This window comes from Orcinus orca, chromosome 2 (genome assembly GCF_937001465.1).
Source record: "Orcinus orca chromosome 2, mOrcOrc1.1, whole genome shotgun sequence".
Taxonomy (NCBI): domain Eukaryota; kingdom Metazoa; phylum Chordata; class Mammalia; order Artiodactyla; family Delphinidae; genus Orcinus; species Orcinus orca.
The window spans coordinates 104,552,075-104,569,070 of record NC_064560.1 but is presented as its reverse complement, the minus strand read 5'-3'; the positions used below and the strand labels follow the sequence as shown (position 1 = coordinate 104,569,070).

General features: G+C 38.0%; 1 protein-coding gene across 1 annotated transcript in view; it reads right to left on the bottom strand.

The window, feature by feature from the left end:
• WDR72 (WD repeat domain 72) overlaps positions 1 to 16,996 on the bottom strand; it is a 205,527-nt gene that overhangs the window by 5,028 nt on the left and 183,503 nt on the right. Inside the window, exon 19 of the mRNA XM_033436956.2 lies at positions 2,816 to 2,920. Coding sequence (XP_033292847.1) covers positions 2,816 to 2,920 — 105 coding nt within the window. The remainder of the gene's footprint in view (positions 1 to 2,815; positions 2,921 to 16,996) is intronic.

The following is a 16,996-nucleotide window of genomic DNA, read 5'->3' as shown; positions in this document are numbered from 1 at the left end:
GGATTTTGCATGTACATGAAAATGTTAAAAAGAATTTTAAATGAGTGATAATATTCCAGGGGAAAATGGTAAGAATAATTCATTCATATTTAAATACACTCCTTTCCATACAAGAAATAATGACTATACTAATGAAATTATAAGCTTAGCTACTGAAGCAGTTCTATTGGTTTGAGAACATCTTCTCAAAGCTTACCATTTAAAAATCCCAAATTTTGTTTTTTCTTCTAACAAAGGCGGTTAAACATGCTTTCCAGAGAAACACCACCTGTACATGGTAAATAGAGTTAACTAAACAACCAAAGTAATGTTTATAGTTTTGGAGGCCCTACATTTGAATGACTTGATATTTTGAAGTTAATTTTTGGACGCTGAGAAGTGGACAGTCATATTTTCACAGTACAAGGAAGTCCTACCATGCCACCAATTTCACAAATCTTCCTTCATGCTCAGTTTTAAGAATTTTGCCTCTCAAATGCTCAGACTTCAAGGAACTGCACTCTCTCATCAAAATCTTTCTTACTAAACAAGCACCCCTGTCAGAAGTGTCTTAATTTCTTATCACAGAATTTTATCCACACAAGGAGCAATAAATAATTCATGTCACTGCCTCTTTGTTGTGTGTCCCTGAACTGCACAGAGCTGGAAGGCTGACAGCTGTGTCAGGACAAGCACCAAAGATCTGACATGACAAGTGACTAACAAGTTTCTTTCAGTTCATAGAGAAGGAAGACAATGGCCCAAAGTGCAGAAAGAAATCTTGAAACAAAATAAAACTGCTTCTTTCTTTTTACCTAAGTGTTTGCTATGAGCTTATTTCCAACCCACAAGCCCTGGTCATTTTATAGGACTGCCCAGCCCCCTTTATTCCTCACACTCGCTTGGCCATTTACGCCTGGCCACGGATCAATATGAGCAATTCTTGGAGAAATACGATGTCTCCATGACAACCAAGCCACAAATTCTCAGTGGAAGGCAGTGAGACCAGTAGTGAACTCTCCAGAGGTTTCTAGGCCTATAAGGCAAGATGTCTTAAAATGCAGGAATGGACAGAGGAAAAAGCCAGAGTAATTCATTCTTTATTACCAGTTTAATGATGTCCAATGTATAGAATGGTACTCACTTTTTAAGTTAAGGTTCTTTATCAGCACCTATATTTTCTAATTGATCTTTCTTTTTTGATATATCCTTTTGTTTATATCAATCAGATAGACTATGCTATATTTGAATCTCACTACAATTCCACTCATATTGAGGGATGACTGAAATTTATTCTACTTTTGAAACAGGATAAAGCTGATCTATTCTTGCCCAAAGCAATGAACACTTCGGTTAAAAACTTGCCTCGTGGATTTAACTGCCTGTTAAATGATTGATAGAAACCTAGTTTAAAAACTAGGTTTTTAAACTGTTTTTAAAACAGTTTAAAAACCTAGTAAAAATTAGACAAAATTTTAGTTAGAACTACAAGTAATTTAAAAATAATTTTAATAGAAATCTGATGCTACCACTACCCCGCTCCCTTTTCACGTGGGACACATCTACATTTGCCGTTTGGATATTATGGCAGGGGTTGGGGCTAATGTGCTAATGAAAAATTTCTGTCATTGCTAAAGATGCCATTTCTCAGTTCCATGGATTCTGAAGCAGAAGTGTGGCTGAGAACAGACACCCAGCAGCAGTTCATCTTTTGAGGAATCTTGGTGTAGTGGAGGGGACTGAAATACAAGCCATTGCCACTGGGCCTGTTGGGGTTCCGAGATGACTTAGGGGACCTGACATAGATTGCAGGCTGCACCTTTCACTGAAAATTAAATCTCAGTAGCTCTCCTCGGGGAAGGATCAGGGGACTGTTTGCAGCTGCCCCCTGTCAGCGAAGGCTACAAGATTTGGAAATCTCTTAACTAAGCTGACAGGCCACAGAGAGGATGAATCAAAAATCTGATACATGGATCAGCACACAAAGATGTGAGAGGGTAGAAAGTACACAGCGGCCAGAGAAAACAGGCAAGAAAAACGTTCAGTGGGGGAAGATAGTTAACTCTTTCGCTCATGGTAATAAGGCATCTTCTAGCACCTTATGGCTTTGTAGTGAACCAGGAATTGTCGTTCAACTCTCACAAGATTTTCTTTCTCTTAATTAATTAGTTGTTAAGACAAGGCATGCTTCAAAACAAAACAAAAACAAAAATTCATGCTTAAGCATTCCTGGACATATCCTTCCAGCACATTTCTGTCTGTTCTTCCCACAAAGAGAATACAAACATTAGTAACTTGGACATAGGGTAAATCTTATTGAGTGAGGAAGGGTTACTATTTTGTTTTGTTCTAAACAGTTGACACTGTCCATTCGTTCATTACTGTTATGCTAAAATCCTCTCATCCCCTTTAGAGTTCTGTTTGTATTTAGAGAGGTAAAACAGATAGTAATGATGACGATTTGTTTCTCTTTTCCCCCTAATTCTCCATTTCCACTTGATCCCATTATTTGAAATATTTAAAATGTTGCCATTTTTCCAGTTTCCAATCTCTGCTCCTATTAACCACTTTAGCCTAAAATTGATGATAATGAACTAATAGTGTCAGCTTCCCTTCTCAGTCATAAAGCCTTTGTACTTCCTCCAGCTGAATTCTTGATGAAAGAGGAAAAGATAACAGCTCCACACTGTGACCCCTGGAGGTGACCATTAATTTGACAGTGCAGCTGCTAAGAGAAAACAGCATTACAATGTCCTCTCCCCCCACTCTCTTCCAAGGACCCCAAAGCTGTGTCAAATTTATCATTTATACTTGACTATTTTTAAATGGCTTTCACCTGGATTCTCAGACTCTTCCAAGACACATCTGTCAGGCATGTCCTCGGTGTCTTGGAAGTTTGCCGAGTTTGAGTTGCTGTCATGCTTGACCAGACTGACTGGAGCTATTAAAAAAAGAGAGAGCAAAGAAAGAGAAAGAGAGCGATGAAAAAGTAGTAATAAACACCATTAAACATTTCCTTTCATTTCCACAGATATTTCCAGGGACACACTATGTAAACACAAATAATAAATTGAAATAAAATGTATCCTCTAAGTATGTATTGGCAGACATGTAATTAGTTGAAAAATCTATAGATGAGACTTTATCTTAGAAGAAAAATAAGTTCATGGCATCAGCTTAAAAGCTACAAAGTAACAAAGTGATCCCTTCGAAGTAGAAATTGTATTTTTAATGCATAAATCTAAAACAATATAGTCAATTAACAGCAACAGGACACAGAAGGAAGAACATCAGGCTGTTCAATTAGACCAGCTCTATGCTGTTGCAATGGTTCCTTTTGTCACACAAATCACAGTGAATGAACACTTTTTATGCATTTTGGTTCTCTTTCATCAAATTAAAAACTATTGTTCCAAACACAAAAAGCCCTGTAAGAATAACTTTAAAAAGATAGGGTGAATACGTTGCAAATGATAATAAGGGGGGCTGGTGTTTTGAATGGTATGTCTTCCGTCATGATATATTTTCTGAGTAGGAATTATGAACAGAAACAGAAGCCAGTGTAGGAATCTAAAATTTCCTATAAACACATTACAACTACTAGCTCTGTTAGAGAAACACAGACTTAAGTTTCCACATTTTTCCACGAGTTGTACTACTTTGTCTAAATTCTCTCCGCAAGTAACATATTTCCCTGTTATATTTGTTCAAGGAATCATTTGTCAGGAAAAGTAGACATGGTCTTCATGAAGACACTCTGAATAACAAAACAAAGCAAGCCTTCAATAATATAAATTATGTCATACTTACTTGTCTGAAGCCAAACAAAATTGAATTTTGTCTATCACAAATTGCTTCGGTGAGAAGTACCACTGTCTTCTCAGGTCTTGATAACACACACAACATATTATTTATAAGCCATAAATGCAATAGAGAAAATATAGATTTATAAGTCATAATATGTTTATATATATTTAACATAGATATTTATAAGAAATAATGTGTTTGTTGGCCCAGGGGAGTGGGCCTGGCCGCTGTTCGTAAGCCTCCCTTAGGAGATAAGGGAGCAAATGCTGAGGCTAAAGCTTGTGTTGCTTCACACATTCGATAAATGATACAAAGGAGGGCCGCCTGAGGTCCAAAGCAACCTTAGGAGAGCTCACACCTCCCAGACTCCTTGTCTTGTTTTCATGGACTGTGCATAACAGTGGTGACCATAACCTGAGGCCCACATATACAGATTTAAAGGTGACTTGTAACATGATTCTGGTCCAAATATTCTTGCCAGTTTCACCTACCCTCTCAAAACACAGATAGTGCTGCTCTTTTCTGTGGAAGGGCAAGCATAGCATTTGAATTCACTGCTTTTCTAAAACTTTTTGTATGGGAACAAAATAAGAGAAAAAATATACAAAATTCTGATTTTGAATAAACATACCAAATGTTTCCTTTTCTGCATTTGAGTTTTCTGAAAAAAAAAAAAACATGGAAGTAGGTACCATGTCTGTTTTATTTACCTCTGTATGCCCTGGGCTATGGAAAGTATTCTTGAAGGATCTGTGCAATGGGTGAATGGATGAACAAATGAATGAAGGAGACGTGCCATGCTGGATGTCCTCCCGAACCAGGAGGATATGTGCTTTGAGTTACTTTCAACCTGATCTGCTCGGTTTCTTGTTAGGCCCACTTGAGATAAAAGATGCATATTTACAAAATAGTAGTGTGGGTTAGTCCATGACTTGGGAGGAGACACCTAAGTAGTATGTATGGGTAGTATGTATGGCCTAAGTAGTTATTTTGGTGTCACTGCCTTTAATTTAGTTTTCCTCAGTTTAGATCATACTTACAGATTATTTTTGAATCCATAGATTTTTGTGAAAGGTTTAAGTGGAATAATTAAATGCATCAAAGTTGCAGAGTACTATTACATTGGTCAGAATTTTCTGGCCTGCTTTAATGGGTTTTTTTCTCTATATACCTTGTTAATTTTCTGAGATACTTACATTGGTATTTATAATAGGGTATTAACCATACAACTAAATCTATTACTAACAACGAATGAAGTAGCATCTGTGTTTACTTGGGCAGCTGCATCACACTTGTGATCCCATACACTATTCTTTCATCTAAAACTTGCATCTATTCATTTATCTATTCATTCCTCCAAAAGGCTCTTCTAGACACAGGGGCCTCAAAGAGCTGAAGAGAGCATGGTATTAGAACAATGAAGTCAACGCTTGCAACCATTTTTAGTGGCAATAAAGTGGTCCCAGGATAAACTGACATACCAAATCTTTCAAGAAAAGTGGAAAGTTAGATGTAGTTTTAACTGCATGATCTTTATTAAACTCACAGTATAAGGTACCATGCAGCTATTTTTGTCTCCACCTCTGATTTTGGAGGGTGTGCTTTGTGTGGGGGTAGGAGAGTAGAAAGCGTTGTTCTTCAGATATTTTGCTTAATTACACTTTAGCTTCCAAATTTGAGATGGTACAAGATGTGCCATTTTTTTACTGGGTAGTCTATAGAGTATCCAATTAAATCTACTGTGGAAGAAATCCCTACATTCTGTCAATTGGGAACAACAGACATTGGAGAGGTTAATTACTGCCATTCCACTTTTTTTTTTTTTGATAGGCCAATCTTTGCAATTATTCTTTTGGGTGTTTCTTGTGATGTTTCATCAGTAAACTCTGACATGATGTGTGGCCTAGGCTTCTGTAAATGAATAATTTCAAAACTGATGAAATCAACAAATATTGATCTAGTCATTATGGGTAGAGCTCTGTGCTAGACCATGTGAGGGACAAAAAACACGAAGCACTTTTAATGTGCCCGCATACAACTTGTGATCTAGTTGAGGTATAATACAAAGTAACTAGTAGGAGCATTAGAGACAATATTCCAAGAGTGACATGGTTTTTAGGAATGCAGAGGTAATTCCCCTGCAATAGGGTTTGTTGGGAAGTGAAATTTAAATTAAATCTCCTTGAGAGGGAAGGTGTGAACCCAGGCCTGGCCAAAGAAATACATTAGCCTGGGGTCACAGATATATTTAACAGACTGTTACTGCCTACTTTTGTATGTATTTTTAATGAATTCTCCTTCCATGTGTCTTTGAGCTTTTCTTGAATTGCTGTTGTGGCTAATTCTCCTCACCTGTAGAAGTTAGCTATAGACAGGTTTTTCCTTGCCGTAGATAGTCAATAATTTGATCTTTACTGATGGTGGGCCCATTTATCACAGTAAGCTCTCCTTTCACTATACATATTGACTTTTATTTATCAATACTAAAGTCCATTTGTAGTTCGTCACTAAAGTTCTTGGATATTTTCAGTAGTTTTTGAAGATGCATTTTAGAGCTTGGCAGAGAGGTACTTTTGACATCAATACAGTGCAAATGGTTGCTAGGCTCACCCTTAACTTAAAACCAACTGTTTATTTCCTCTGTAATGCATTCTGAAATAGTCTGCATTTGGGGGGCGAGGGGCAAAAAGACGAACACTTCTTGACAGTTCTACCACTGAAAGATGTAAGGCTGTTCCATTTATTCATCACATACCTCAAAATATTGACAACTAGAAGGCCAGTGTTCTAAATATCTTTGTAATATCTTTGGAAGCTAGGTAGAGGGAGAAGTCCACGTACTTTGTAAAGATGCTTTTGACTACGGTGTGCTTAATTAGTGTTAAAGAAATTCCTAAAGAAATAAACGGTTCAACTGTAGACAATACAAAATCAGTTTTTAAATTACACTTAAGAACATATAATGAGGACGCACAGAAAATTGTATGACAAAGACCCTATAGAAGAATTTACTGAAAAAAAATGTGGTGACAGGGTCAGCAGTGGTTATGCTCCTTTACCTCCCTCTATTCTCTATTTTGTTTTCAGTTAATGTCTAAAAACTCCTTCCTGCCTTTTCTCATCACTTGTGGAAATGCAAATTTTCAGTAAATTTTGAAGGTGGCTAGGCCAAGGCAACAAACAACTTTAAGAAACATCCTCCCCACTCCCAGTGAGAGAGTGACCACTGGGAAAAATCTCCATCCATCTACGCAAACGGCAGCTCATTCTACCAACCTAGGCCAGTACTGTAGTATATATAGAGCCCTTGTGGAAAAATCCATATCATTCTCAGTGTGAATAAAATTTGCAGCCCAAACAATGTTTTCAATACGATGACTAATAAATGATTAAAAAATAGATCCCATTCAGCATGTGTATGGAGTTTTAGGAAGCACTGGAGATATTGATAGGAAAATCATTTATAAAAAGATATAACAGTTTGAAATGCTGGTCAATTGAATAAACCACTGTATTAGCAGATAAAACTCAGACAAACATCTTAATTGCATCTTATTCAAAGGCATAAAAATAATGTGCATGTTACAGAGGTCATGAAAGATTAAAAGTCCACTCAGATTTGAGGAATGAGCAGTGGAAAAGAAGTCAAAGACCTGAGTTCAAATCTACTAGCTCAATATGGTGGACAAGAGTTGATCACTTCTTTGGCTGAAAATTTAGGTCTCTTCTCAATAAGGCATCACTATGAATCAACTAAAAAAAATCTTTCTACAGGTTTAAAAGGAAGAAAAACTACAGTAAGTTCAAGTAAAATAGAATTAAATACTAACGCAATCCTGACAGATCACGAAAAACTGCAATATGTTTTAAATTAGAAGGAGGCATAATCAGGGAAAAGACTTTAAGTGATAACGCTAAGGTTGTAAACAAAGAGGATGTCATTTGAACAGACCACAAATTCAGTTTACAAAGTGGTTCTCTCTGGACAGATGTCTTATCAGAAAAACATATCCAGCTAAAGAGCTATGTACATATTACCCCTACTTAAAGAGTATCTACTGAGATAATCAAGTGATAGGACATCCTGATTACATTTGAATAGCAATAGCTACATCCTGCATCAGACTTCAGGCTTACTTTGTGTTCAGTGTGGACTGGAAACTGGAAAAAAATATCATATAGGAATGCCTAGAATTAAATAAAATATCTAATGCTGCTTTATAACTAAGAAATAACTGTTTTATGGGCAAGTTCAGCAAGATGAGTTAAGATTAGACTTATGTGTTTTACTATCTTTCTGAAATTGTAATCTGACACAGAATATTATTTTCTGGCTGACATTTTCTAGTGTGAATTGCTTTAAACATGAGGTTTTTTCAATTGGTAAAGAAATAAATTTTTCAAATGCTGTGAAGAGTAACTATTATTTTGGTATCCTAACTAGATATATAGAATTGGAATTATTATTTTATTTAAATATTTTGTGATATATAATATATATATGCAGAGGATCAAATTCTTTACTATCTAAAGGGAAAAAATTTGTAGCTAATTTCTACAGTGACACAAACAGCTAAATGTCTAATTTGGGGGAAGATAAATGTGAATGAGAAAGAAGTATTAATTGGTTCCTGCATCTTTTTAAATAATGTTTTATTCCTCTAAGATATAAAAATATTCCTGTTATCCAGGATGTTTGAACAATGGGTTGCTTTGGTAAGGCTGGTAAATGAGCAAATACATCTCTACCCTAATGTAAGACACGAGACAGACACTTGGACGATTTATGAAATGACTGAGTAAAGCATCTAACAAGAATTTCTAAGAATTAAAAAACCAATGATTAATTTCACTTGAAGTTTAAGGGAGAAATCTTAAGGTCAGGCATAGGGTTTATAGCTTAAATATACCCAAACACCTCCACAATCTATTACTAATGCCAACAGGCAGACTACATAAAGAAGGCGATCCTACCTGCCTTATTTTGGGGAAGATAAAATTCCTCATTTTTTATTACCCAAATATATGTATTAATTGAAACAAAGGTGAATACCAACAACTTCATTACAGAGATGAACTTCTTAGTTCCCCAGGAGTGGGGGTGGGGGAGGCATGTTGTACTAGAAAAAAGCTCAGTTAATAGAAGATCTGTTTTTAAATTCCACTTCTGTTCCTAATAGTGTGACCTTGAGCATGTCATTTCACTTTCCTGGACTCGGGTGCTTTTATTAATAAAATGAGAGAATTGGACTGGACAGCTTCCTTGACATCTTCCTGCCAGTTAAGAATCCAAGAGCAACCAATCACTGAACAGGATAGTAAGAAGATAAGTGGCTACTACAGTAACCTTGGAAATAATGAAGGCTTTTGAGGCCCTTTCTCAATTAAGATTGATATTTTCCTACAAGTAGTAATCTCCATCTGACTGAGGGACAGAGGAAATCAGGGCAGCTTCAGAGAGCTCCTTTGGTAGTTGCAATGCCGGGGTGAGGCAGCCCTATCGAAAGATGACCAAGAAAGGACTGAGGCTGCAGTATGGCTACTCCTGAGAACAAACAAGGTGACTCCCTGGCATAGAAACATCCATCAGATATTTACCAATGGTGTAAAATATCTTTAAAACCAAATTAAAAAAAAATAAGTTATACCTTACCCTTCTTAGAATCATATTTATGCTATTAATTTCTTTAAACAATCCCTCTCTTCATTGATCAACTTGGCAAATATGAACTTCATGAACTTCAGTACAAGATGAATCATCCTAAACTAAATTAATTGGGTCCATGAAGTAATTGCAGGAAGCAAACCTGCAGTGGACAAGCCATGGCCTGGAAGTTAGATCTGGGTTGGGTTGGGCTGAATAGACTCCTCTGAAGACTGGCCCCATCTTGGTTTCAGGACCCCAGACATGAAGAGGTTCTCAATTATTGTTTGCTGAATGAATGGACAGTGTTATAGAGAGATGTGGTATTCCTATGGAATAGTATTTTCCTCGTGTCAAACCTCTTACAGAGAGAATCAGTAGAACCCCAACTCTTTCTATTCCTTTTATATGTAAAACTGAAGCCCATGAAGTACTTTGTCTTACTCAAGCCTGGCATGAAAACCAACTCTAATCAAATTATTTAAACTGTCAGACTGAAACAGACTGTAGAGACATACTGGATGTAGGATGGGGAGAATATGAAAAAGGAAATGTGCAATCTGGGAAGTAGAAAAGGAAATAACAGGGAAAAATGCAACTTTCCTTTTTTTCTGCTGCATTTCTTCCTCCACCCTCCCCAAAAGGCAATTCTCAGAGTTACCTATGAGAGGTTTGCCTGGATTTCTTTATGTGCTCCTTTAGAGTACCAGCTCCTTGGCAAGCAGCATTCCAAGGAGAAAAGTGGTAAGTAGATGAGCAAGCACCTTTTTTTATTTTTATTTTTTAATCATCAAATCAAAATAATTTCCACAGCTTTGGTCCCTGGTCAATATTGAGTAAATTCAGAGTGGAAATAATCCAGGGAACTATTCCTTATTATTATTTTTGTATTTATCTATACTTCGGTAAAGAAGAGATTTTCTAGATGCAAGAAATAAGCTGGTCAGATCAGCAAGCTCAATTCCAGCTTTTTACATTAAACCATAGAGATAATTATTCAGAATAGGGGGACTCAGGAACATCTTATCTGAAAGGACCCCTTCATCACTGAAAGGAAGTATAGGTGATGCATGAGTTCTAAGAAAGTATAGAAATTAACTCTCACACTCTTCAGGCAGTTTAGATTTTGTAAAACTCATATGACTTTTCTCATAAGGACTGAATCTATGGTAAAAACAGAAATGCATTAATTTTACTGTTGAGAAGTTCAAGAAGTTGAAAGCAGGAATAGATTCCAAAGAAGAAAACAAAAAGATTCCCACATATTGATACACTGAAGAACAGTCAGTAAAGGGAGAATTCTAAGAGGAATTTGTAGTAAACTTCCCAGCTTCCATTTGAAAATTTAGAAGAAGTTCAGGAAAACAAGAGACCCTTCAATCAATGGAGCATCATGCTAGCATTTAAGACTAGAGATAAACATGATTTATATATGAGCTTAAGATAAGGATTCACAGCATAGGGCAATTTAAACCAGAGCAAAGTCTACAGTTATCCATAAGGAAAAATACCAAAAACATTTTCCTCTAGAATCAGTGGAAGAAGAAACCGTCAAATGGCACTATCACTGGAATTGGTAAGAGTAGCAACCTTTCCATAGGCCGAACCTAAAACGACACCATCAGCGTGGGGAGAATGCTTGGCAGGCAGTCTCAAATCCCCAGCTGATAGCCGTCTCTATCTCAGGGGAAAATGCTTGTCTCAGATGGTTAGTCAAGTGTCAGAGCTCTTTCATCTCCTAGGTAGGAAATGGAAAATAAGGAAATCAAATTATCTAGACTATGCCTTCATTTTCTGATTCTTTGTCAACCTTAAGAAGGATGCAAGGAAGAAAAGGTCTACGTTACCATATTTTGTATCATTAGGCTTGGGTACTCTGAATGTGATTTATTTTTATTTGAATGACATCAAAGTGGCATCTTAGTGATATCTTGAGAAATTATTGAAATTGAATGGAAGTCATGCTTGGATGATAAAAATGTGCTTTACCACTGTATTTATAATGTAATCAGTAGCAAGCATCACTCTCTCACACACGCACTCACACCAGCCATAGAAAGCATAGGTGATCTGTTAGCATTGATCGCCTCTTATGGTCATGCATATAAATTGTAGTCATTCATTTAAAAATATTAATTTTTCTGGGGGATAAATAATGGAAAGTTGCCTTTTCAAATCCTCAGGCTGTGTCACTGCGTCACAGTATTTGTGCTAGTATCTCTAAGAGATGGTTGCCCAAAATATAGAAATAAACTTGATAAGTAGTAGAGAGTCTCATTTTGATACTAGACATTACCATCTATAAATAAAGGATAAAGGAAACACACCTAAAGAAAGTAAAATTTTAAAGAGCAAACGTGCAGTGGATGAAGGGAAACCAGCAACCATAATCTAATGAGACTTCCGGAAAACTAGGCTTGATACAAAAGAGATGTTATAATTTAGAGAACTAAGATATAGGAAACAAAAGGTGAGAGACAAGCAGATATTTCTAGATAAGACAGTATAAAACAGTGTCCTGGATTAGTGTATAATACTTCTCTTAATAGATTGTTTCAAATTATTCGGAAGAATACATGGTAGAATCTCCAGGACTATAGACGAAACTAAGGGTTCCTGAATGTGAAATGTTAACTATTTTATATTCAGGAACTGAATTAGAAATTCAGTTGATTAGATTAACTGTAGAAAACAATTGTAAGGCTGAATCAGTGGGAATACATGCTGTGTACACATTTCAGAATAGTAAATTCTGGGAAACATTGAAAGAAAACATGATCCAAAGTATATGTAACAAGAACATGACTGAGCTATCGTTTGCTATGACTAAGGACATTAGGCCAATATAAAAATGTAAGCAGGGCTTCCCTGGTGGCGCAGTGGTTGGGAGTCCGCCTGCCGATGCAGGGGATACGGGTTCGTGCCCCGGTCCGGGAAGATCCCACGTGCCGTGGAGCGGCTGGGCCTGTGGGCCATGGCTGCTGGGCCTGCGTGTCCGGAGCCTGTGCTCCGCAACAGGAGAGGCCGCAACAGTGAGAGGCCCGCATAGTGCAAAAAAAAAAAAAAAAAAAAAAAAATGTAAGCAAATGGTTAACAGAAGCCTGGCATTTTAGGAAGGGAAAGATCAACACAATAAACCAACCACAAGAAAACCAACAAGTAAACCCTGCCTCTGCACCTGAAACCCTGCATATGTCTCCAGGGACTATAGCCAATACAGGACACAGTGGAATTTAAGAGGCCAACCAAAGGTCTGGGGGCAAGTTGAGGGGAGGAGAATTTATATAATATCAGAATATCTCAGAAAGAAATTAGGAAGACCCAGACTCCAGCATGGAAGTAAAAGTGAAGAAGAAAGTGACTGATACTTGTAAAATAGCCAAGAAGCTCTATCTATCTATCACCACAGTTTTCTCACCTCTACTTCCTCCAACCCTTCAAGAAGATTGTACTGTCACCCTACTCTCTGTCACACCTCTGTTTTTATGGCCTGATAAGAGTATCTCTCCCTGCAGTAATTCTTTAAACTGAGAAAAGTCATAGCCCTAAAACCAAGGTCTAATCATGTAGCTTCTGTGTAGAAAATTCTGCAGTCACCTCTATTCAGTCAGCAATGGGGGATTCTGGAGCCATGGATTTCAAGGCCTTTCAGGATACAGTCTCAACTCACGTTTAGAAGCTTCTCACTGGATGCTGTGAGAGTGTTAGACTCTGATACCATACACTACAGCTGGACAAGACTACCCATTGTCCCCGGGCTGTGCCATTTATTTTCTACATTGGTACCTTTGTGAAGATCCCCATCTTGAGATACCCTCTGTCACCCCAATCTGTAGTTCTCTGCTTGCCCAAAACTCCCCCCCCCCCTTTTTTTTGCGGTATGCGGGCCTCTCAGTGCGGTGGCCGCTCCCATTGCGGAGCACAGGCTCCGGACGCGCAGGCTCAGCGGCCATGGCTCACGGGCCCAGCCGCTCCGCGGCATGTGGGATCTTCCGGGACCGGGGCACGAACCCGTGTCCCCTGCATCGGCAGGTGGACTCTCAACCACTGCGCCACCAGGGAAGCCCAAAACTCCCCCTTATTAAAAATTCAGCTCAAATGCCATCTTTTCCATTTAGTCTTCAACAGCCCACAGTTAACAGACTTTGCCCCTTCTTCTGTGTTTCCTAGCATTTTATTGGCCTATGTTATTCTTCTTATCCCATTCTGACTACCTTGCTGGGCTACATTCATAGGGAAGCAAGATATTTCAGACACATCTTGAAATTTTGAGGCTGATGTCATGAGGACAACTTTGCTTCTCCACAATGGAACCTCTAGTGCTGCAATCAGAAGACTGGGCTAGAAGAAGCATAGGGCTGACCCTGTGTGTCCATTTCTGTCATTCTTAACTTGTCTCATACAGTTGTAAATTCATAGATAGTATGCGTGTTCCTCAAACATGGTGAATCTAATGCTTATGGGGAAGCTTACTTATGGATGGCCATGGTTAGGAAGTCAACTTTCTCAGCATTGATGAGGTCATATAGATGTTGGTGGACCATGTTGAGCAAGCTCTCTAGGCCATAGCATCATTTATACAACACTCCTTCCATTCCTCTCAAAGAACTTCGTAAAATAAGAGTTATACACTGCAAATTTCTATACCTACCCCGACAACAGAAAACGCACTGATTTCCACTTTCTTTTCCTTACCCTCATAAATCATAAAGTTAAATTTCCCCTAGGGACTTCATTTCTCTGAACTCAGCATACAGGCATAAAACAAATTTTGTTCTCACAGGACATCCCATTTTTGTTTCATTAGTTCAAGGAAAGGGTCACTCAATTTTTAAAGCATTTGGTTTGATCTTTGCTATGATTCATGCCATCTAGCCTCCACAGACTATATACACTCTATATACCGAAATGTTTCTTATATATAAAATGTGTCTCCATGGACTCTATAATAGTGATACCTTCACATAAAGCACGCAAAAGCTACCTTCCAGACTCATGAGTTTAGAAAAGGTGACCAGAAATAGAAAATAAACTTTTTATTTATTTATTTATTTTGCGGTACGCGGGCCTCTCACTGCTGTGGCCGCTCCCATTGCGGAGCACAGGCTCCGGACGCGCAGGCTCAGCGGCCATGGCTCACAGGCCCAGCCGCTCCGCGGCACGTGGGATCTTCCCGGACCGGGGCACGAACCCGTGTCCCATGCATCGGCAGGCAGACTCTCAACCACTGCGCCACGAGGGAAGCCCTAAACTTATTTTTTGAATATTTAAGCAATTATTATTTTGCCCAAGTTTCTATTCCAAGATAGATTTCTTTTCCTCTTATGAAAGACAAAATGCTTCCCTCGAGGTGGGGGTGTAAATGCTCTTAAAAATTTCCCCCAAATATGAGGTCTAAAATTATTCTCATTCTATTTTACACATTTTTATTCCATCTTTAACCATCTCGTTGATATTTCATTCTACAGAGAAGGTGATAAAATTTTTTTATTAATGTAATAAAGGGAAAAAGAAATAAAGATCTGTCATAATTTAGCTAGATAAAATGAATTATTGTGATCTTAATGTAAGAACAGACTATGATCTCTAAAGGAATACTGAATTATGGAAACATGATCTTTACATAATAGAACCATTTTCACTTACCAATTAATCATATTAAATAATTCTTACTGCTCTATTCGTTCATATGCTTTTTCTTCTCTAAATTCTTTCCATGGAACATTTAAGTTATTTAAAAGGTTTTCTCATTCTATTGGCTATTGAGGGGCTCCCCCACCTCCTCTGATGGCCAAAATTTGATTTTCCACGCTGGGTATCTACAGGGAACCACAGTCTTCAGGCTTTGCATAGAATCTCACTTTCTCCATGAATTAAAGATCACACAGATTTATCCCTCAAAAAACAAATAGGGAGAAGAAATTTGTATTAAACTCATTTTGCCAAATTACGGTTATTACTTTGTTTTAAAATCCTAAAGATTTTAGGAGGCTCAGACCAAGCATAGCACAGTTGGAGTTTGAAAAATGGCAGCTCAAGCAGGGAGGAAGCAGTTCTTTCCAGGGCATTTCTCTCATATTTCCTACAGGAAAGGAGTTGTCCAACTTAGAGACGTTCAGTACTGCCAGAGTAGGGAGGTAAACAAAAATACTTTACAAGTCCTTTTCATTGACAAATCTAAAACATAGATCAAATTGGCCTTCTTCCAAGAATAAACAGCCCCCCCACAGTGTTCCCCCATCCTGTGGAACAGAGTCTCAGAGATTCCAGCCCACATATGGCAGAAGACCCTGGCCTGCACTCAGCCAGCTAGTTATCCATGGAAGTGGCTCAAGGCTGACACTCAGATTGACTGGTTCACACTAATTTACTTCACACTGATTCCATTTATCTCCTAGAAGAACCCCTGGCAGCAGCTTATAATGGCATATCCTAGGATGCCTGCCTGCATGTGTTTTTAAAGCAGCAGCGCTTGATGAATCTGAGTCCAGAAAACAGTTCACAGATTGAGGAGTAGGTGCAATCAGAAAACATCAAGAGGAACAGCTGGGACTTGGTAGTTTGCTTGACTGGTCTGAGCAGCTGAGCATTAACTGTGTCTGCTTTTCTGCTGGCTGCTTACTGCCACTGGGACAAATCAGAGAGCCACTCCCTCTTTCCTTTACAACTCACCCTTCAAAGGAAAAGAGAAAAGAAAGTGCATCACCATCCAAGTAGCATGTGTAGCTGTAGGGGAAGCTAATTTGACCATTTAACCTTTACTCTTTAAATACTATGATATTGCTGATCTAGGTAAAACTACAGCTGGTACTCCTGAGGTTAAGATGCTGGATATTTGGATGAGGCAAAATGTAGCTAGAAAAAAAAGAGACTCCAAATTATTTTATTTACTTTCAACAATGAGGTGAAAGTAAATGAGATGTTATGATTGTGGGGCTAGTTGGTTACCATCTTGATGCTTGCTCTCCCATATCTACTGTAGAGCTTGGGGAAAGATACAAAAGGGCTCAATATTTGTCAAATGAATAAAGTGACTGGATAAATGTATGAACGAACAAGTCACTATTCTCTACTACATGTGTGTGTGTGTGTGTGTGTATTTTTATTACAAGCAGAATGTAGAGTGGCTAATGGTGTGGGTTATGGCATCAGAATTCAGACTCTGCCATTTTTCTTTTAATGAATCAAAACAGAGGGGTTTTTAAAAGCATATATATAAAGATATCTATGTGTGTATGTATACATATAGTTGATATTTTGAATATGATTCAAAATTTCTATGCTTGTTTTATATCAGCTGCATTTATATCAACTGCATGCTGAGACTCCTAATGGTAACATGGTCAGTATCCAAAGGCAGAGGGAAATAAGAAGGGAAGTTAACAGCATTAAACAATAACAATTCAGTGGCAAATCTACCAAAGCAGTGACAAAGCATATTTAGTACTTAGAAGGTTAAACACTGGGCTGCAGTGGCTTGTTGATGGAAAAAAGTAGGATTAAGGCTTTTGCGTGAGCCTTGACATGATCATGTTGTCCGGCTGCTGCCTTAAGCTTTGAAAAACA